General features: G+C 41.6%; 1 protein-coding gene across 3 annotated transcripts in view; it reads right to left on the reverse strand.

Annotated features, from left to right (window-relative positions):
• The window catches only part of LOC111875706 (protein neuralized), a 166,961-nt gene that overhangs the window by 1,791 nt on the left and 142,681 nt on the right, over positions 1–22,489 (reverse strand). For all 3 annotated transcript variants that reach the window (XM_023872162.2, XM_023872160.2, XM_023872161.2), the window contains exons 3-7: positions 13,955–14,069; positions 10,369–10,828; positions 8,989–9,314; positions 7,411–7,569; positions 1,523–1,980 (exon numbers count right to left, since the gene is read on the reverse strand). In XM_023872162.2, coding sequence (XP_023727930.1) covers positions 1,523–1,980; positions 7,411–7,569; positions 8,989–9,314; positions 10,369–10,828; positions 13,955–14,069 — 1,518 coding nt within the window. The remainder of the gene's footprint in view (positions 1–1,522; positions 1,981–7,410; positions 7,570–8,988; positions 9,315–10,368; positions 10,829–13,954; positions 14,070–22,489) is intronic.

The following is a 22,489-nucleotide window of genomic DNA, read 5'->3' on the forward strand; positions in this document are numbered from 1 at the left end:
TGGTTCCCACTATGAAACATCAGGACATACATTTTCAAGAATACACGGTGTGTCCAGGATCTGTTAGGACTCATTTTTTTAAATTTTGCCCTGCAGTGCCATCTGTTGGCGAGTTGTGGCATTAAGATTCTTGAAGTTTCGGCTGTGGCTGTCTGTAATTTCAAAGTGCAAGCATCACTGCATCATGTGTTCTGAGCTTGAATGTAACAGTACTGTTCTGACGCTCGTCGGAAAATGGTGGTTGAACAGAGAGCCAACATCAAATTTTGTTTGAAGTTAGGGAGAACAGCCGGAGGGGCGTACAAAATGATGAAAATTGTGTACAGTAGTGATTGTTTGAGTCACTCAAATATCTTTCGATTTTATGCTGTATTCCATAACAGCAGGGAGGACACTGAAGACGCTCCACATGCATCAAGGCCCAGAACATGTCACGCTGAAGAAAATGTGAAAAAAGTGACCGAAATCCTTGCATCAGACAGACGTGTTTCCACAAGACTCATCGAGGAACTTTTGGGAATACCAAAAAGTACTGTGCATCAAATTTGACTGAGGATTTGGGCAAACAGAAGGTCTGTGCGCGGTTTGTACCACGCGCTGTCAGGCAATGGAAAACATGCCATAGTGGAACACTGCAAAGACATGTTACAGTCAGCCCAAAGTGATACAAAATTTACAAAATCAATTGTTACTGCTGACGAGACATGCTGTTTTCAATATGAGCCTCTCACAAAGCAGCAGAGTGCAGCGTGGTTGAGCCCAAAGAAGGCGAAACCAAAGAAACTGCGCATTCAAAAGAGTCGAGTAAAGACACTGATAACCATTTTCTTCGATTCCAAAGGAATCATTCTCAAGGAATTTCTGCCAGAAGGTCAAACAGTGAATTCTGATTATTATCTCAGAGTCCTCAATCGTTTGTGGGAGAGAATTTTTCGAATTTGACCTGAATATTGAGAGCAAGGTTCCTGGTCGCTCCTCCACGACATTGCCCCACCCCACAAATTGAAGATCGTTCACGATTTTTTGAACAGAAAAGGGAATGAAGTCATTGATCATCCTCTGTATTCGCCAGATTTGGCTCCAGCAGATTTCTGGTTGTTCCCAAATGTTAAGTTGGCGAAGAAAGGAGACCGTCATGACACCATCCAGGACATTCAAAGGGAATGTACCACAGTTTTAAATGTGATACCACAAAAGGAGTATAGTGACTGTTTTCGAAAACTTTTCAATCGATTCCAGCTATGTATTGATTCAGAAGAAGACTATTTTGAATAAAAAGAGTGAAATTTTGAAAATAATTCACGTCTTTTATTTTTAATGAACACAGTCCTAACAGAACCTGGACAAACTGTGCATATCACTTCCATAACAGATGGGCAAGCTGGGAGTTTGCTCTACTCCAACAAAATTTTTTCTTTATTTTAAAATTAGTGATGATGGTGTGAATAAAAGTGAGGACCTTCTGAATATTAACTCAGTATGCTAACCACAGGAATCTCTGGGGCATACTCTTAGCACTCACCTCAATATAGGTGTGACTGTATGTAGAAAGTAGAGTGCCTGAGGAAGATGGCTGAAGGTCAACAGGTACTGGAGGTTGTGAAGACTGCATGTGATGCTGTGTTGTCACTGCAGGTGATGCACTCTGATGCTGATGTTGGTTCTGCTGATTTTGTTGGTTGAGGTAGTTTGAATGGGCTGGTGGGAGATTCACTACAAGAACAGTGCCACCTCCTACTGATGGCTGATACTGTACCAACTCAGCAGTAGCTGTTGGAGTTGGTGTCGGCCCTGTGCAGCAGAACCGCTGTGAGACAGATACAGGAACTGGCACACCATTATGTTGGCCATGACTTTCTGATAAGCCATTGATGCTGCTACTGGTGCCATTACTTGTGGTGCAGGGCAGATTCACACGGAGGCGTCCAGCTGCTAGGGTAGGATCAATCACTCTTGGTGGTGGAGATGAGTTTCTTGATCCTTTGAAATCAAACATTCGGAATTCAGTGAAATTGTATATGGAGAAATTAAGGCTTGTTTTATATAAGCTAACCCTAATGATCACAGCCAGTTCCTCCTGGAATGAGACCCAACTAAAGTCAACAACAAAATTATAATAAAATTAGCTTACAAAATAATTTGGAACTGTATACAAATTCAGCTCATACGTAATACGAAGAGGTCGTTGGTGTGATATCACTGTTCTGAATGTTCATGTCCCAATGGAAGATAAAACTGATGATATAAAGGACAGGTTCTATGAAGAACTAGAACTTGTATTTGATAAATTCCCAAAGTCTCCATGGCCTTTAGTCTGCAGGTGAACTAGACCAACCAAGCGATTGCCACTTGTCGGCACTTGTGTTGCGTGGTCAGCGCAATGGATCCCCATGGCTGTTATCTAGGTTTTCTGGACTGGAGCCACTATTACCAGGACCTCTGGATCTGTAGTCAGGAACTCTGACCACTAGATCACAGAGGTGGTCAAATTCCCGAAGTACCATATGAAAATTTTGTTAGGAGATTTCAATGCCGAAGTAGGCAGGGAAGACATTTTCAAACCAATGATTGGGAATGAGAGTTTGCATGAAATTAGTAATGATAATGGTGTTGGAGTAGTAAACTTTGCCACATCAGAAAATCTTACTGTCAAAAGTACAATGCTCCCCCATCATAACATCCATAAATTTACTTGGATGTCTCCTGATGGGAAGACACACAACCAAATTGATCATGTTTTGATAGACAGGAGACGGGCATTCAAGCATAACTGATGTCTGATCATTCAGGGCAGCAGATCATGATAATGACCACTAACTGGTGGTGTCAAAGGTTAGGGAAAGACTGGCAGTGAGTGAGCAAACAATGTAAAGTCTTCATATGGAGAGGTTCAATCTCAAGAGATTAAGTGAGACAGATGGTGAGTAGTAGTATTTTGCTGAAATCTCAAATAGGTTCACAGCTTTGGAAAAAATAGACACTGAGGTGGATGTTAATAATGATTGGGAAACTATTAGAGAGAATATAAATATTTCTGCCAAAGAGAGTCTTTGTTATTATGAACCGAAGAAGCATAAGCCATGGTTTGATGATGGATACTCAAAATTATCGGACCAAAGAAAACAAGCAAAATTGCAGCATTTACATAATCCAAGTGAAATAAATGGGGATAATCTGAACAATATAAGACGTGAAACCAGCAGGCATGTCAGGAATAGAAAGAGGGAATATCTGAAAGACAAAATTTATGAGCTTGCAACCAACAGTAAGAATAAGAACATCAGAGACCTGTATAGAGGAATAAATGACTTTAAGAGGGGTTACTAACCTAGCAGTAACTTTTTTCACATAGTGGGAGGGGGGGATGGAGTCCAACTGGGTCCACTTGGCATGGCGACCACTGATTGGCCTATTGTACCTGCCCTGGGTGATTATGATGATGGAGAATTTGGTGGAATGAAAATTGGCAGGGGAACTTAAGTACTCAGAGAAAACCTACCCAGGGCCACTTTGTCCACCACATATCCCACTTGACCAAACCTGCGTTTGAACACGGGCAGCCGCGGTGGGAAGCCAGCAACTAACCGCTTCAGCTACGTCGCGGCCTTAGCAGTAATTTAGTGAAGGATGAGAATGATGATCTGCTTGCAGATTCCTACAACATTCTGAATAGGAAGAGGAACTACTTCTCTCAGTTATTGCATGTATATACAAAGGGCGTTCCGTATATAATGCCTCCTATTCTTTTGTGTTAATATGTAACATCTGAGGGGGATGTTGGTGATGTTGTAGTAAAGGTTGAACCTTCCCGCCAATGTACTGTTAGTTTGGTTGTCATGTGACAGATAGCGACAGCAAAGCAGTCTACCAAAATGGCGTCTGACATAGAAGTGTGTATGAAATTATTGAATTTCTCACTGCCGAACAAATTGCACCCATTGACATTATCAATGCTTGCTAAAGGTGTACAGAGATGATACAGTGGATGTCAGCACAGTGAGGCGGTGGGTAGTGCGTTTGAACATCGGTGAAAGTGAAGCAGACGATAAACCGCACCCTGGGCGTCCCTGCTCAGTTGCCACTCCTCACAATGAACAGCGCCTCATCCATACAGATCAGCAGATAATGACCAGGGAACTGTGTGCACGACTTAATATCTGCTGTAATGCATTGGAAACGATGTTGGGGAAGCTGGATTATCGCAAAGTTTGTTCCATATGGGTCCCACAGATGCTTACACAGGACCACAAAACTCATCGAATGGAAGTCTGTCAGGATCTGTTGCACCAGTTTGAGGCTGAAGGTGACAAGTTTCTGGACAGCATCGTCACTGGAGATGAGATGTGGTGTCACCACTATGAGCCAGAATCCAAAAGACAGTCTATGGAGTGGCGACATCCGGATTCCCCAAGAAGAAAAAAGTTCAAGGCACAGCCATCGGCAGGGAAAATGATGTGCCTGGTCTTTTGGGATAGGCGGGGTGTCATTCTGTTGGACTTCCTGGAGCCTGGTGAGACTGTCAATTCTGAATGCTACAAGAGGACAGTGACCAAGCTGAAAGCCTGCATTTCCTGAGTCAGGCCAGAGAAGCAGACAACCTTTCGCTTGCAACACAATAACGCTAGACCCCATACCAGTGTGACGACCACCGCACACATTGCTGTGTCAGGAAGGTCCAGGAAAACAAGGTGAGAATGAAATTAAATGGGACAAATCAACTCTTGGTCTATGCTGATGATGTGAATCTACCGGGTGATAATATTGATACTGTAACGTGTTTTGTTACTGAAGACGCCGTTCAGATTGTTAATTGGTTTATTCAACAACCTACAAGTAACGGCTACAATTAATTATCACACAGTTGCGGGGTTTCACACTTTATAACCCTATGCGCAAATCAGCTCACTCTGTGTTCAGTAGTCTACACGTTTACAGTAGGGGAGCTATGTATCACTGTATCACACGCTCCCAATTACACAATCACACACACGTCCGGTTCTTCTTTCCGCGGCGGCTGCTATACTCCAACTGTAGTCGTCTGAAAGGAGAACTGTTGATAACGCACTGACTCGTAGGCTTGCTCGGAACTAACTCTGAGGTAGCTCGAGGACTGCTGCTATATTTCAACTCGACTCGGCGACTGTTACGTTACAACTTCGAACTGTGTTCGGTGATGGCCACATTACAACTCAACTCGGTGACTGTTATGTTACAACTCGACTCGTAGCTGCTGTGCAGTTCCCTTATATAGTCGCAGTGCTTGCCTGTTGCGTAATGAGTGCCACGTCATCCTGTTACATCACCGCTGTTGACTCGCGTTGCATAGCTACCAGGTTGCGGGGGCTCGGCTAACTTTGGCTCTGCTCGTGACGTCACCGCAGGGAGTGGCGGGGTGATGACTCGCCTATTACCATAGTAACGCGAGCGCTACGTTACCGCCACATACCGCTGGGGAGGTAGGGGTCCTTTGTTGCGCAACATGTCACAATACCATAAAGAGAAACTCACAAACTTTAACTGATGCTAGTAATGAGGTTGGTCTAGAAGTAACCACAGAGAAAACTAAGTATATGTTACTGTGCTGTTCATCATGGATTTCCACACCACTCACGTTTCTCTTGTGAAGCAATCAGATAACAGCATGAATTTCACAGTTGCTGAGATTATCAATCACAGGGCACATAATACCTCACCTCCAACAATGGAGATTTTCTGCTCTCCTGCTTATGACATTGCCAGCTGGCTACCATCTCAGAACTGGTCCTCAACTGGTGACTCACTGGCTATCATTCACTATTGACAGAAATTGGCCCATGATGGTAACTCTTAGCCATGATTATCTAACTAAGTCAGAGTTACTTTACAACTGGCAGTTTACAGCCAATCAGTCTGTTTTGGCCCCAAGCCACTTGAGGCTCATGACCAGGTTTTTACTTTTGAGGGGGAGGGGGACTGAGCCCCTTTTGGTCATTTGCCTTATGTAACATCCTCTCTAATGAGAGGATGGGTTTGTCTCTTATGAATAGGCTTGGTCTCTGTCAAGTGTATGTATTGCACACATAGCTAGTTACTGAAAATTCATTTTACACTATATATAAGTCCTCTGTCAGTCCAGGCTTTGAAAAGCAGATCATGTCTATCTTACTTATCCTATGCTACAATGGCGGCTTAGTCACTTGAATGGTCATAAGCTTGACCATTGTCAAGTTTAAGCCTCTTATATATTCTATGTCTGGCTTCGCCTTCTTTCCCTGATGGCCTAGCCTCAGCACAGACCACAAATAAAACACTGCTTCCGACAGTTCCTCCACTGTTGCATGTGTATCCACTGTCGTGGACACATGTTTATCAAACCGTGGCCTAGAAATGGCAGTCTCTTCTGGATCCACTATTCTGTCATTCAGGTGTCATGTCACACTATGTTAAATTTAGACAAGACTAAACCAGCTGCAAACGCAAATCATTGGGGACGAAACATGGGGTTAACTCCTAAACATTCAGGAAGTCAGTATTTGCCCAGTATCACTGTTTCTTCAAATCACTGATAACTTGACTGACTGCTGCTGGTCCTTGCTGGCATGGTTCTTGGTTATGAGCCCCACAGGACCCATGACCACACTTTACTGTCTGATGGCTCTGGGAGCCTTCAGATTCACTGATAACTTGTCTGAGCACTCATGGTATTTATATGTACCCTGCATGGCAGCAGATCAGAAATTCGTAACTAGGCATACTGTACTGCTAGCTTGAAGAAGACACATCTAAAACATCAGGAGACATGCATCCTGTCAAACCAAACTCCAACAGCAAATGTTAGTAAATGATGTTGATTGGTTACACATAGAGCAAGAGAGAAAGCACGTGACATTCCTAGCCACATAGCACACACTTTCAAACCACCATCATTTATGGACCCATTCACTCAAGAAAAGTGTGTTCATTTGCTGGCTGGTTAGCTGGTTACCACATCATCACACTACCTTAGTCAACCTCCCTTGTCAGAGTTCTAGAGAGGAAGAATGAGGAATTAAATGCCTTGGTTCCTTACAATTTTAAGAACAGGGTCAAAATTTGTTACTAATGTTGTCATTTGATGAAACATGATTAAAATTAGTCTACATTTATTAAGGGATTAAAATAACAGTGTTAACTTGAAAGCTGAATCCAAATATTCTAAAACAGTTGGACACTTCAATGTTAAGTTTCCCAGTTTTTCATTTGAATTTCTGTAAAATGAGACAATTATGGGGAAATTTAACGATTATGAATCAGTATGGGATAAGAAAACAGCAGTCTCAAGCCATATCACAGCAATTCTGCAAAATAAATAAACTCATCAGCAGTGCAATAACTATTGCAGTATCTATGAGGCAGAACTCTCCATCTACTGCATTGTGTACACTGACAGACCTGAAGAGGAGTGCGGATGGTGTGGCTCGACACAGCTTCCAAGGATGCGAATTTTCTGTGTGCTGCCATATACATCAAAGAACGCCCACAGTTGCAGTGTCTGGTCCACATGCATGAACACCACGGGCGTACTGCCATTTTTTGAGAACTGGACCTCGCCTGAAACATTTAATAATATGCGTAAAAAGGACAGAGTCATAATCAGGAATGAAGCAGTCTGTTAAGGCATTTACACACAGGGGTGTAATGATTTCCCAGATCCACAGCACATGTAAAACATTAAAAAAGAAGAAATACTTTTCTAACATGTGATGCCCTACCCCACGAAACCTACAACCTTACAAAGTGAGTATCTGCTAAAGGCTTCTGATAATTTTAGATTCTTTACATCACAGTTACGTCAGGCAATTCTCTCTGTTGGAGTTACAGATGTGCACATTATTCTCATTATTTAAGGGGGGGGGGCATTTCAGAAAATTACTACATGTGTAAAAAAAAACCCATAAATTGAGAAACGCACAGAGCACAGTGGAGGAGTAGGAAACCACATGGCAGAGTCAAAATGGTGGGGCAAGTCAAGGAAACTGCCAGTGCAGTATTATAATGGATATGTTAAGCATTGTTAGAGATCAGTACAAAAATAACTATCATCTGAAAATAGCAGTATAACAACTCCAAAAACGGGATGTACATTTAATGTACTCAGGCAATGGACGAAGCCCAATACAACTGCAGCATTATCATTAAGATATACTGAAATGTTCGACATCAAATGACATAGCTGCCAGGTATAGAAAATCAGAAATTGTCAATAATAATAATAATACATGAATAAATGATGATAAAATAATAAATGAATGAACGAACATGAAGGCCAGTTGGCATTCTTCTTAATTTGGTATTTTAACACTAAAAGAAGCTACAGGAACATACTCAGTTTTAACAAATATACTACCAATAAAGGTATTCTTAATTCAAAGAAGCTCATGATCTAGGGGCCATAATATCCCCTAACACTGCAGCTAACTTCAGTCACATTCTCTCCTTTTTACAGATAAGATCCATCTACTTCAGAATTTTCAGATGTCACAAGCTTTGAGGAAACAAAGCATATAACAATTTTCAACACAGATCAGATAGAAAAGTGTTTCATTTCTTGGTTTATTTAACAATGCTTTCAATCTCTAAGATTGTATAATACTGAATGATTAAATTATTAATGAATAATGGATTAAAAGGATGCGGAAAGAAGTGATCATGGAATAATTCTAGGCATTATCATGGCATCTGACTGGAAGGACTAAGAAATATCTGTCTCGATAGCAAGTTTCCAGTGCAGGATAGAACCCAGAATATCCTGAATATGAGGACACAAGATCTGGCCAGCAGAAGTGCATTTCTTGCTAACTGAAAACAACTCTACAGTATTAGCAGGCGAATTTCAATAGACAGTTAATAACAACTCTCAATACACTAGAGACAGAGATGAATGATTGTATGAGGGGTGGGTCATAATAATCTGGCCCTTGCACCACGACGATCAATGATTTATTGTACTTTAGGGATGAAGATACAAACCTGTATGTGTTATGCAGAATGAAAGTTCATCTCCTCGTTGAGGACAACTGGCAACATCCTTACTGACCACCCAGTACTCAGGTCGATCTAGTAGGAGATCAGAGTCATCTGGAAGATCTACTCCCTGAATCATGGCAGGATCACAAGAAGTTAGGCCAAACGCTAATGCTCCAACATACATAGGTTCCGTTGCCAGGACCTGTATCACAACCTTCTCTCCAAGCTGAATAGGCCGTGTAGTGAACACATAACCATGGCAGAATTCAGTGTCTGCACGACTTGCAATACAACGATCATTGCTGAGCCTGATGTTACGACCACGTGTCCTATAACAATTAACAAAAACCTCAGCTGCCCATTCTAGTTCTTGATATACCACTGTCTCTTTTCATCCTTTTTAAATTTAAGAAATTCAAACACCTCATGCAACAAATGTCCTTTCCAAGAAAGAAATGAATAAAGATAATGTCAATAATAGTGAGGGCACAGAAAGTAAACAAAAATCAACTATTCTCTGAACGTCCTACATCAGGGTACCATCTTTTCCACAGTGTATTTAAAGATCTGCTGGAAATTTTAAGAGTCAGTCCAATCAATTATATAATACAATGAACTTTGAAGCGTTCTGATAGATTAATATTTCAGAAAAGTGCAGTTACAAACATTAGAAATTTCCGAATATATTCCAGGTGTGTACACTGTACCCTTCCTCATGTGCATATGAAATATAGCAAATTCCCACAGTACAGAAGGGGCAAGTTTTAGAGTTTGTCTGCTTCATGAAGATTTATAATGCAAACCTTACTTCCCCATTGACACATACACTGTAAGTGTTGATGTGTTTCTACTGCAGTTGCAACATGCACTAATATTTTGGCAACATAGATCAAATTTTCTACACTATCAAACTTCCTTAAAATATAATGTTATACACTGAATGCAATTTCTTTTGATGCTCTCACATTTCATGACTGCTTTCTAGACATCTTAAATATAGGCAATACACTGCATGATGTAAAACAAGATGGGAACCATCTATCCCCAAGTCACTGATGCTTGCATGTAAATATAAATTTCTTAAGAATTCACTTCTTAAAAATATCATTTCAGCTGAACTTTCTATTTTATATTTTGTATTTAAAAATTAACATTTATGCCAAACTTCTACAGGACAGATCTAAGGCCTGTATCATGAATATTATGCTCATGTTTAATAATATACATAACCCAAACATTTGCAATAAAGTGACAAATTATAATTCACTGAACATTAACTCCATGAGTACAAGATCATTTTTGGGCTTGTGAACAGATATACCGTGTGGAATAATTTTGTCACAATATTGTGTCTGTTGGAAAATACAGTGGTTCATAGCATACCTGTGGAATGGCAGAGGGTTGAAAAAGGTTCCTGGCTGCTGGAATCTTGATCCAGGCATGTCGTTGGTGGTAGAATCATCTGCTGCATTCCGCTGTGACTGCGGCTGCTGGTGATTCTGCTGATTGATTGTGAGAGCAGTGAGAGATGGAAGGATAAGGCGCTCCATTGCAGCTGAATCTCCAGGACTGGCATCACCTCCCACAGCAAGATTACGGCGAGAATTGTTGAGCTGCTGTCGAGGGTCAACCAGCTCAATAGCAGTAGAGTTTCCATAAACATCAATGATAGCCCAGAGTGGTCCCCTTGTCTCCACACCACTAAAGAATACTCCTTTTTCTTCACCATTGATACCGAAGTGCACATCTCCGGCTTGGGTCACATAGTAGAAAAGTATGGTGTCTCGTTCTGCAAACCTCTCTGCTAATGCCTTAGCCCAGTATCCAGGCTTATTTGTCAGATCTGAAATAAACAATTTGCTATAACTTCTGGCCATATCATATTGCATGGCTGAGTTCAATGCAACACTGAACTGCAAACTGTCAAGCATACCATCCCAAATGTAAGACCCCTGACAGTACATTCTGAAGCTCCAAAGGACTGAACTTACAAATTACAGTGGTAACATTATTAATAATACCAAATGTTGTTCCTGCTTCACAATCAGGAGCTCCAGACTGGATATTCTGACAGAAACATCTGTTTCCTCACTTCCTCCTGGCAAATGCTGGAATACACTTTAAAGCAGTGCTTCTGACCACTCCACCTAGCCCCATGATTCTAAGATCACAAATTATGTTGCCACTCACTTGATTCGGTAAAGATGTTCTCTATTCCTGGGATTACATGCATCGAATCCCACTGATCCCAACTGAAAAGCTGGATAAACAATGGCAGACAAGGTGGACACAATCATAACATTATCAACAAGTTGATTAATGCTGTTCATTCAGACTGTTGCTAACCATTATATGCTTGCTGTATAGAGTAGCATGATTACAATTCTATTCAGTACTTACTGGTTACTGCCTTGAAGTTGGCTAGAATGTAGCTTTATTGTGTGATTATTAATTAGCAATTAATCATTCAGTAAACATTATACCAGTCAGTGCTATATAATTTCAGATATTAAAAGAATAAGTAAAAATAAAGTACATGTTAACCCATGTGGAGGTGGATTTGAGTATATCGACTGTAGCCCAGCAAACCATAGAAGGCAAAAAAAGGGGAACTTGGTACCTAGGGATATAACTGGGCCACCCTGTCACTGGGGGACATAACTACAGAGATGTGGTTCTCCAGGTTGGGGGTTGGATGCAAGGCTGATGACCTCACTCTGTAAAAAATTACTGTTGCAAAATCTGAAGAAGTGAAAATTGGATGATAAACCTGGCAGAATCTTCTAAAGGCAGGCTATAGCTATAGCCGATGATGATGATGAAAGTACATACTGCCACAACAGCTTCAACTAGAGCCAATAATGATACTAAACTACGGCTCTAGATCTGAGAGCAAGAGATAATGCAGGGGTTATAAGGGACTGATACAGACCGAAAAAAAATGTGTCCAACAGCGCTTAGACCATTGATATCTAATTTAATTTAAATCTATTAAATACTGTCACATATTTGGTCAATAGACAGGTTTTGGACTGACCAGATTTAATGTACACTGATACAACTTGTTACTGCACTTCACAAACCACACTATGTCTTCTCTTCTCTATCACCTTCGTGTAGAGCCCAGCTCTTAACTAACTGCTCATCTGGATCTCTGTAACTCGACTGACTCTTCTCAACTGAACTCTTCTTTATAACTACTTTACAAGGACAGAACAGAAAACACCATCTCCAAAAATACCCTTACTGTTGTGAGTTTAGCGATCCGTGCTTAGAAATAGTTTCTTCTATTGTTGCGTGAGTGTTCCATGTGAACCTGTTGACCGAGCTGTTGCCTAGCAATGAACTATTCTGGCTTTCAGGTGTTGTCACTAGAGTTTAGCAAGGCAGTGGGGGAGGGGGGAGATACATAAAAAATATTAAGTCAAAATCTGAAGGGATGAGAGGGCTCTGCAGACCTAGGCCTAGATGGGAGGAAAATATTAAAAAGGATTGTAAAGAAGTGTCAGGGTAGAGTCTGGATTCATCCAGCTCAGTAGGTACCAAAGGACTCTTGCAAAACAGTAATGAACCTTCGGGTTTCATGAAACATGGGATATTTCTTGAGCAGCTGAGCTACTATTAGCTTTTCAACAAGGACTCTGTTCCATGAAGTTTATTACATTAGCTCACATGCAAGTGAACATGCACACATACATTTTGTCTTTATTGTGTGTTTATTCCACATATTTCTTGTAAAGAGCACACAAAATTGGACTTCTTTGTGGTAAAATAAAAACTTCCCTGTTCTTACTAAGGTACTATCCAAGCAATTCACTACAATGTAGAATCACAGAAAACCATTGCTCTGAAATAATCTCAATAAGCTCACCCAATCAGAACACATGCCTTTCCATCAACTGACCTTTAGTTCAATTCCAATACAGTCTGTACAACATCATTAACTAGAATTCTGTTTAGAACCTGCTGACTGATCTCGTTACTGAGTTTACAGAATTTCATGGTCTTCTACATTGCTGAACTAAGACAGATTCATTTTTGAGTAACAAGTAACAAGTAACAAGAAAAAAAAAAGTAAGGCCCACATAAAAGAGTACGAAATCAGAAGCCAGAATCAAGAATTTTCTTCCAAACCATGTTAACTGTTCAGCAATACTTCCCTTGGCATCAGAAACGTTAATTCAGCCTGAGTCTTGTCTTTCAACATGTGCAGTACTGGTATTACCATCTGCATCAACAAACACTCTCCACTCAGAATTTCTCAAAACAAACCACCCACTTCTGCATTCACATTTTTCTTCTGTCAAGACTGATGTTTTTACAGCAGAACTTTCCAAAATCCCTGGAAACTTGGATGTGTTTGGACATTAACCCATTTCGTTCACTGTATTTTGTAATCCTACATACGAAGGGGGACCCAAAAATAACCGAACCGACCTGTTGCGCGCGCATGCTTTGTAGTTACGAGTTGTGCTGCTAGGTGGTGTTAGCTGGGGGTCTCCTGCGCCTGTTAGTGAGCTGGCGTCAGTCTGAGTTAAGTGGTTTGTCTGTGGTGCTCTGTTGTGTGCGTTCCTGTTTCAACCCTTTGGCGATTAGTGAGATGGCCGACCAGAAGGAACAAAGAGTGTGCGTGAAATTTTGCTTTCTGTTAGGGAAAACTGCAGCCGAGACTGGTGGGATGCTTCGGCAAGCCTTTAATGATGATGCTTTGGGGAAATCACAGGTCTACGAGTGGTTTTCCCATTTCAAATCTGGCAACATGTCAATGATCTATGAGAAAAAGCAAGTAACAAGAGGTTGAAGAAAATTATATTAGTAGGAGTTCGAAATTTCTTCACTCTACCCCATGGAGTTAGGTATACAAGTATAGAAGGGGCTTGTCTTATGTTTGTATAAAATAACTAAATCAGAAAGAAACAAATGTGTTGATGTCAATCTATGTATGCCAAAGGCTCAAGTTACTATTTACCTGGACATGCATATTTAGGAAGACCATATCGAAGATTGTTGGGGTCATTACAAGTGAATCCAAAGCGAATTACACCACTCCAGTTGTTTGACACCTCCAGGAACTTAACACAAACCTGAAACAAAATGTATTTATACATTAAGTAATACCATCTTAAATCACAATGGAAATATACAGTATGCTTCCACCAGTTAACAGCAGGTAGCTATGTCTCTCATAATAAAGCATACGGATCAATACCTTCAAGTTTTCAGATTAAAATTTTGTATACATTTTTCATCCTCCTATGTGGGTTACAGGCCCTATCCACCTCATTCCCTTTCATTTGTAAAAGTATACCAATTATGACACTCTTCTTTATGTAATTTTCTCCACCCTCCTATTTCTTTCCTTTCTCCAAATATTCTCCTCAGCATTCTATTTGCAAATACCTTCAATTTATATTCTTATCTTCAGGTATGGGACCAAGTTTTACACCAACAGAATATGAAAGATACAGTATTTCAAAATTTAAGTTTTCATAGGATATGAGAAAATAAAAGATTGTGAATTTCATACTGAGACACTGCAATTCAGAAAGTAAATTTGGCTATTGACAAAGCTAATGGACAGAAGAGATATTTTAGTGCATGGAAGTAGATAAGAAATTAGTATATGGCTATGGGTACAAGCGTGAAAAACTTGAAAACAGCAAGGAAACTCAAAGTTTATCTACAGATGTTCATATGTACTCCATTAGTTACTCTGCAAACATCAAAACAATATTAAAATTCTTCCCATGTACACCACAACTGTAACTCAGTGATGTTAGCTATGGCCTGCAAAATATTCTCTTAAAGAGACTCAGTGGCTGGTATACTTGGTCTTTCAAATATCTCCATAGTTATAAGTCTCATGGAACACGGTCTGGGGATCTAAGGTGCCAAAGAAAGGGTCCTGCACATCCTAACAAAGCCTCTGGTAGGTTTTTGTTCATCTTCCTTTGATAGTGATCAGGGCACCAATTGCAATCGTAATTGCCAACGAAACCTTAGTGTCCTTTCTGCATTAAAGTGCTTCCTGTCTGCATCTGTAACAGTTTCGAAGATACGCTTGATTTCTTGTGACCCAAATCATTTATAATAAACAGCTCTGTACTACTTTGTTTTGAATTCCAATCAATGTACATAATCTAATGGGTTGCAATAAAACTTAAAACTAATTATTAGATGTTCTTTTCTTATATTAGTTATCAATTTCTCAAACAATGGACAGCCTTAAAGGTACTATAAGATTTTAATTCCATCTCCATGTAAAGTACAAGGGGCTATTTGGAAAGTAACCTATGGAAAGTACATATGGTGAGCTGTTAACAAAACAAGCAACGAGAAAAAAATATTATACGAGCATACAAAAAATATGTACATACTTATGCTACTTCTCAACACGAATGAATGAATGAATGTATAAGGGGTGGGCCTTCTTGGCCCTTGCACCGCGACCTACAGTGATCTATTGTGCTTTACTTCTCAACATAGTCACTATCAGAACTGAGGCACTTGTCATATCAAGGAGTAAGTTTTTGTATGCCTGTGTCGAAGAAGTCTGCTGCCTGTGAGCTCAGCCACATTTTGAAACCTTCCATCAGCTCCTCATTACTGTTGAAGTGCTGTGATCCCAACCAGTTCTTCAGGTAGGTAAACAGATCGCTGTCGCTTGGAGAGAGATCAGGGCTGTAAGGAGAGTGGTCAAACAATTCCAACTTCAAATGCTCCAGCAGTGCCAGTAGTTGTATGCAGACGTGCATTGTCACGGGGGAATATTACACTCAATGTCAGCATTTCACAACTTTTGTTCTGAATTGCCCTGCACAGTTTTTTAGTGTCTCACATTTGTGACGTTATGGTGGTCCCCTGTTGAATGAATTCCACCATCAGCACTCTTTTCCTGCTCCATAAAACAGATGCCATCAGCTCTCCAGCAGGAAGTCGTTTGTTTCAACTTTTTCAGCTTGTTTGGTGAATGTGTGTGCATACACTGCTTTGAGTGCTCCTTGGTTTCAGTATTCACAAGTGAAACCCTGGTTTCATTACACGTTACTCGTAAGATGTGGTTACGAAATTCATCGCCAGCTTTGGGGTACCGTTCTAAAAAAAGTCAAAGCCGAAGCCATTCTCTGTGTTTTGTGTGTGCCTGTGGCGTTTTCGGAAACCATCTTGCGCAAAACCTGTGATAGCCTAGCCTGTGATAATCTCGTAGAGAAGTGTGAGTGAAATTTGTGGAGATTCACAGGAAAGTTCCGAAATTGTGAAGGTCCGTCTTTCACATTTTTTTTTTGNGGGGGTCAACGCTTGGAACAAGATCATCGCTCACTACAGATAGCCACTTCGCTTTTCATTGTGAACATTTGTTGGTCCATTTTTGTATATTCTTATAGTTCCTTAATTCCTTCACTCATTACATTTTGGCCGTAAACCGCCTCGTATAATTACGATGGATTTCCGCAGCGCTCATGTTTTTAGCGTAAAGAAAGCGGGTAACAGCGCGAATTTAGCAGCTGGTGCGATTATCAATCGCAGGACACACAATAACTCACTCTGTAGAGACAAGAACAAACAATAGGCGACCAGTTATGTGACAGTTTATAAGGCAAAGAGCCATGTAACTCTATCTCGCATGCGCGAGCTTTCCCCCTCCTACATTATCTACCTAAAACAAACGGAGGTTATTTTCCGAATAGCCCTCGTATATTTACATTCTTCCAAAAACTGTTAGATATGTCTCGTGCCACACACATTTCATCGAAATCTGTTACGTCGACTGAGAGATTAAACATGCAACTGATACCTGAAGAGATACAACCTTCCCGCTGTGTTCAATTTATACTCTAAATGCAAAGAAGTTTAAGGTTTACATTTTAGTTACACGTACCGCAAGTTTACGGTGAAATGAGGGTTACAACGACATTTTTCCATCTGCTATTAGATGAAGATATTTATGCCACATTCTGTTGATATCCATTAGATGGATTGAAAGACTGAATGTGCGACAGACACACAGATGGAATGGACCTTCCCCATGTGTGTCCACCTTATACCCTGAATGCAAAAGGTGCACAAAACACAAACCAAGGGAGAGATACAGTTTTATGCAAAAGGAGAGGTTAATCAGGATACGTTATATGAACTCCAAGATGTAGCGCCCTCTTTGAGAAGCTGGCAGTTGCTCTGGTCAAGAAATTCCATCTCTTCTATGGAACCGATTCATTGCCATATTAACAATTACTCGGTATTGTTCCCACTCATGAGTCACGTGATATACTGAAACGTGAAATAATTTTAACACATACGTCTAGAGTCTTGCGTATCAGACATTTATGCATTCACCTTGCAGCTTCTTACACACGGAATTTTAAAAGCTGTCACCATTTAGGAAGAAAGGAAATAAGGATGACAACAGTATATCAATGTCGAAGAGTTTTCAGAAGGTGTCTCTAGGGTGGACATAATTTGTAGAAAGGCAAGACTGCAAGCGACCATGGATCTCAGACATCCACAAAATGTCGGAAATAGCTTTCAAGAAAGCAGTCTTCTGGGATTTGGCACCGTGTATATGTGGTGTTAACCGACGTTTCGGAGGAACGTATCGCCCCCATCTTCAGGGCAGACTGCTTTACCGGTTCTCACGGTCTCTTCGCTTGCAGAATTCTTATATTTTTTCTTCTACCCTGAAGAGGGAGGCGATACGTTCCTCCGAAACGTCGGTTAACACCACATATACACGGTGCCAAATCCCAGAAGACTGCTTTCTTCATAGTCACCGCCGTGAAAGCCTCAAATCTTACAATAGCTTTCAAGTTTTATAAGCCTGTTATAAGATGCAAGAGTTGAACGATGTGGCAGAGAGTGCTGAGCTAAACTCTCGGTCCAGACAGAAGGTATAATGACCGAGGTTTTTCGCGGTTTTCCTTAGTTTCTCAAGGCAAATACCAATACAGTGTCTCAAATTAGGTTGGGATTGATTCCATTCATTCTTTTTCTAATTTGCCACTAAACATTCCACATAATCTGGACGAATGAAAAGCTGCTGCAAGAAGTGATACTACAGCGTACTGCATCATGCATAACTTTCAGGGATGGGTAAGGTAAAGTTGTCCCTTGTGCTTAATTAGTTAATTACTATACCATAAACACATATTGGAGAGTGGCTTGACTCCGGCATGAGATAGAGGTGACTGGTCTGATTCACGCCTTGCCACTTTACTCCAGGGAAAGAGCACCAGGTACACCCTGGATAGGAGACTGGGTACCGTGACAGTTATTAAAATTAAACTTTAAAATGTCCGCAAAGTCTACATCTGCATATTAACCAACATATTTCGCCTGGCTAATTCCATGACCGTGCCATAACTCTGATGATTAGTAGCCAGCTTCCCACTGCGGCGGCCCGGGTTCCAGCCCAGTTCAGGTGGGATTTGTGGTGGACAAAGTGGCACTGGGGCAGGTTCTCTACGAGCAGTGCGGTTTCCCATGCCAATTCTAATTCCACTGCTCCACACTCATCATCAGTCGTCCGGGGCTGGTACAGTAGGCCAGTTAGTGGCCGAAGTACCAAGTGGATAGCTCAGTCTCTTCTACTTTAGCGTTTCTCACTGACACTTTGTACACATTTCTCCCACGCCTGACACACGTCCCGACAAGCTCATCGTCCTAGATCTAATCAATTTTTAACATTTGGCGAAAGAATACAAATACACGCTATTCAACGGTCTTTAGCCGTTCGCTTTCCCAGCTCCAAATGTTATACAGAATTAAATGCGAGAGCAGTTGTACACTGGGAAGAATGTGCGAGGAACGATCAAGAGCCGGGATAGCTCAGTCGAAAAAAAAGCGACGGGCTGGTTTGAGTCCCGGCAAGGCAAGTTTTTCTCTCCTTCACAGCGTCCAGACCGACTCTGGGGCCCAGTCAGCCTCCTATTCAATGGGTACTGGGGTTCTTTGCCCAGGGGTAAAGCGGCCGGGGTGTGCAGCAGACAACTCACTTCCATCTACTGTCGAGGTCAAGAATGATGAACCTATACCTCCACGCCCCCATTGTCTTCATGGCACAGGGTTTAATTAGGTTAAGCACATGGACAACTTTACCTTCTCTATGTGCGAGAAACGCTCAGGTCAGTCTCAGACATGGCCTTGGCAAAATCAGCAGGAGAGCCGGTCTCATTGGCTGGAGTCTGGGCTCAGTACACCCCGAATGAGGACCAATCGCAAGGTTCGGTTATCTGTCTCATTTCGGCTAGCTTATGAAACAGCAAATATCTGTGAGGGTCACACCATGTTCAGATATACAAGACATAAATCGCTGGGTTTAGCATGAGAGTTCCAGTTTGGTTCGTTTCGGAGACAGAACTTCAAGCACTGCCATCTAACAATTCAAGCGGAAAATACGTCCGTTATTGTGTAAATTCACAATATAATGAAACACATGGGGGGGAATTCCAGCGCCATTGGCACCAGGTCATCCATGTCTGGCTTATCAGTAAAGTGTCCTTTCCCCCATTTATCGATTTAATCTGATATATGGCAGCAATAAGGAGAACCTACAGTTCAATATCCGGCAGTAAGAAGGCGCCACTGTCGCTTTAGTACGGAAGTGAGACAAATCGCTTGCTCGTCGTCCTTGCAAGATTCGCTATTTCGGGTTTCCGCGTCATATGGAATTTCGTGGCCAAGAAACGGTAGAATACGGACACGCATGCGTACACACACACGTACAGCGTTCGTGATTGTGACAGACCCCTCATTGTAAAAAAAAATAAAGCTGTCCCTGTGTTTAACTAATTAAGCACTACGCCATGAAGGCGTATGGTGGAATGGATGTATAGATCCACATTTCCTTGACCTCGGCATTCGCTGGAGGTGAGTGATCAGCTTCACGCCCCTGCCGCTTTACCGCCGGGGAAAGAGCCCCCGGTAGACACTGGACAGAAGGTTGGGTGGACGCCAGAGCCGGTCTGGGCAACGTGGAGAAGAGAAAATTCTTGACTCTAATCGGACTCGAACTAGGACCCCTCGGTCATCCAGCCCGTAGCCAGTCGCTATACCGATTACGCTATCCCGGCTCCCGACAGACCGCTCATAGTTGCAGAAATTCATCTCATTTAACGAATAACGAAATGATTGCATGAAACAGAGTTTTTTTGGGCACCAAAAGTCGCTCGGTTGGTCACAAAATTCCCTGTACCTTACGAAACTCGGAGGTTCATTACCGTGTTCATATGAGTGTATTACCGACCCCTCTCCTGAATTCAGTCCATACCAATGGGACAGCGCGGATCTCCTTCAAGAGTAGCAGCCAGAAAACCCGCTTCCAGACTCACGTTTACGCCGTTTAACGCTATTGTTCAGGGTCGCCCTACAGTTGTGGCTCTCTGCACTGAAACACAACGGCCGGCACATAATATTTTATATATTTCTTTCCTGTTTTGAACCGGAGTAGCGTAGTCGGTATAGCGACTTTCTACGAGCTAGACGACCGACGGGTCGGAGTTCGAGTCCCGGTAGGGTCAGAATATTCTCTTCTCCATATCGTCCAGACCGGTTCTGGGGCTCATCCAGTCTCCTATTCAATCGGTACCGGGGCCTTTTACCCCGGGGTTAAAGCGGGAGGGGCGTGAAGCCTACCACTTCCCCCAGCTAGTGCCATGGTCAAGAAAATGTGGATCTATACATCCACTCCCCCATACGCTTTCATGGCGTAGTGTTTAATTAGTTAAGCATAGGGGCAACTTTACCTTTTTACCTTTCCTTTTTTAAATTTTGATTTTTTAAAAACGTCGTGGGGAGTGGGACAGAAGATTCCTGGCTTGCACCCACCCTTCCGGAGCGCATGAATCCACATCACACCACATTTCTCTAAGATCCATGTAATATTATTCTCATCTATGCTTACATCTTCAAAATGGTGTCTTGCCTGCAGACTTTCCGACTAAAAGTTTGTAGAAATTTCTTATCTCCCCATTCATGCCACACAATCCGCATTTTTCTTCTTTCTTCGTTTAATTATCCTAACAGAACTGTGCCAATAGTGCAGATCATGAAGCTCCTCTCTCATTATGCAATTTCCTACAGTCCCTGTTACTTCCTCTCATGTAAGTTCATTTCGCGAAGCGTTTCGGAGTGAAGTATTGGGAACTGTATTCTAGTACACAAGTATCAGGTACAGACATACACGTACTTGTATGCACAAATACTACTCCTGACGTCACCCAATACTCACCTTCATTTAATCGACGCTACATACCCTAAACCTAGTTCAGGGTTCACAATTATCTTACAATTGGCATCCCAGCCTGTCGAGCGGCAGACTGGGGTTCAATTTCCCGTCAGGGAGAATTTTTACCTTATTTTCCATATTTTGAAAAAAAAAAATAAAAGTGGCTTATGAGATCACAATGCTGTCTGTCTGTGAATTCCCCCCATGAAATCTTGAAAGCCCATCTGAACGGGGTATTTAAAAATCCCTCCCATCAGTCTGTGTATCCTCTCCTATCGTTGCTACACAACGGCTCAGTAAACACGTTCCCGCGGCAAAGAATAAAAATCAACAATAAAAGAACTGTTGGACGCATCTTGTTTCTGTGCAGTCCGTGCCGTCTAACAGAAAGCACGCGATTAGTTCTTCCCATAACTTACTGTTTATTATGCATACTGATCCCTTCATCTGCTTGGAATAAAGTAGTGATCACTGCAGTTGGCACAGCATCGTTAAATCTCAATAAAGACATTAGTGATGCTGCTAGCCACTAATCTCTTAAAATGAAAAAACAAAATCTAAACGGTTTACTTCACTTCAAGCATTAAGCGTGAGAACCGGAAACAAGTGAGAAGAGGAGTGCGGCACTGGCCAGCACCGAGCAGTTGTTCGCAGCGGTCAGACAACAGGTTAGGGCTCCGGAGGTCGCGAATCCAATTTGAAGACATTCTCTCGTTATTTCTTTCAATTTTCTCATCAGAAGCGGCTAGTACCCTCTTGTATACGAAACAAAACACGTGTTGCTCGGGGTAACATTATGTTTCGCAAAAAGGAAACTAGACCAGTAGTCTTGTTTTAGGTATGAATGCAGAGGAATGCCTTTATGATATCTCTACGAACTGCGTGACCTAGCCTCCCCAGCATATTCCGCCGGAAGCAGGGAAAATAAAAAGGACAAAAAAGGAGAAAAATATCGCTTAGTCTTTACAAGGAACTGGGAAAAATATTTATATACAACTTTTTAACAAAAAGATCCGAAGGGTACAATGAAAGGAGGAAAATAAAGAAAAAAAGTAAGACGAAAATAGAAATACAGAAAACAAACTCGATGTGTAAATGAAGAAAGCAGTCTTCTGGGATTTGGCACCGTGTATATGTGGTGTTAACCGACGTTTCGGAGGAACGTATCGCCTCCATCTTCAGGGTAGAAGAAAAAATATAAGAAATCTGCAAGCGAAGAGACCGTGAGAACCGGTGCGACCAGTCTGCTTTTACCGGTTCTCACGGTCTCTTCGCTTGCTGATT

Source organism: Cryptotermes secundus, unplaced genomic scaffold (genome assembly GCF_002891405.2).
Source record: "Cryptotermes secundus unplaced genomic scaffold, Csec_1.0 scaffold478, whole genome shotgun sequence".
In the NCBI taxonomy this organism is placed as follows: domain Eukaryota; kingdom Metazoa; phylum Arthropoda; class Insecta; order Blattodea; family Kalotermitidae; genus Cryptotermes; species Cryptotermes secundus.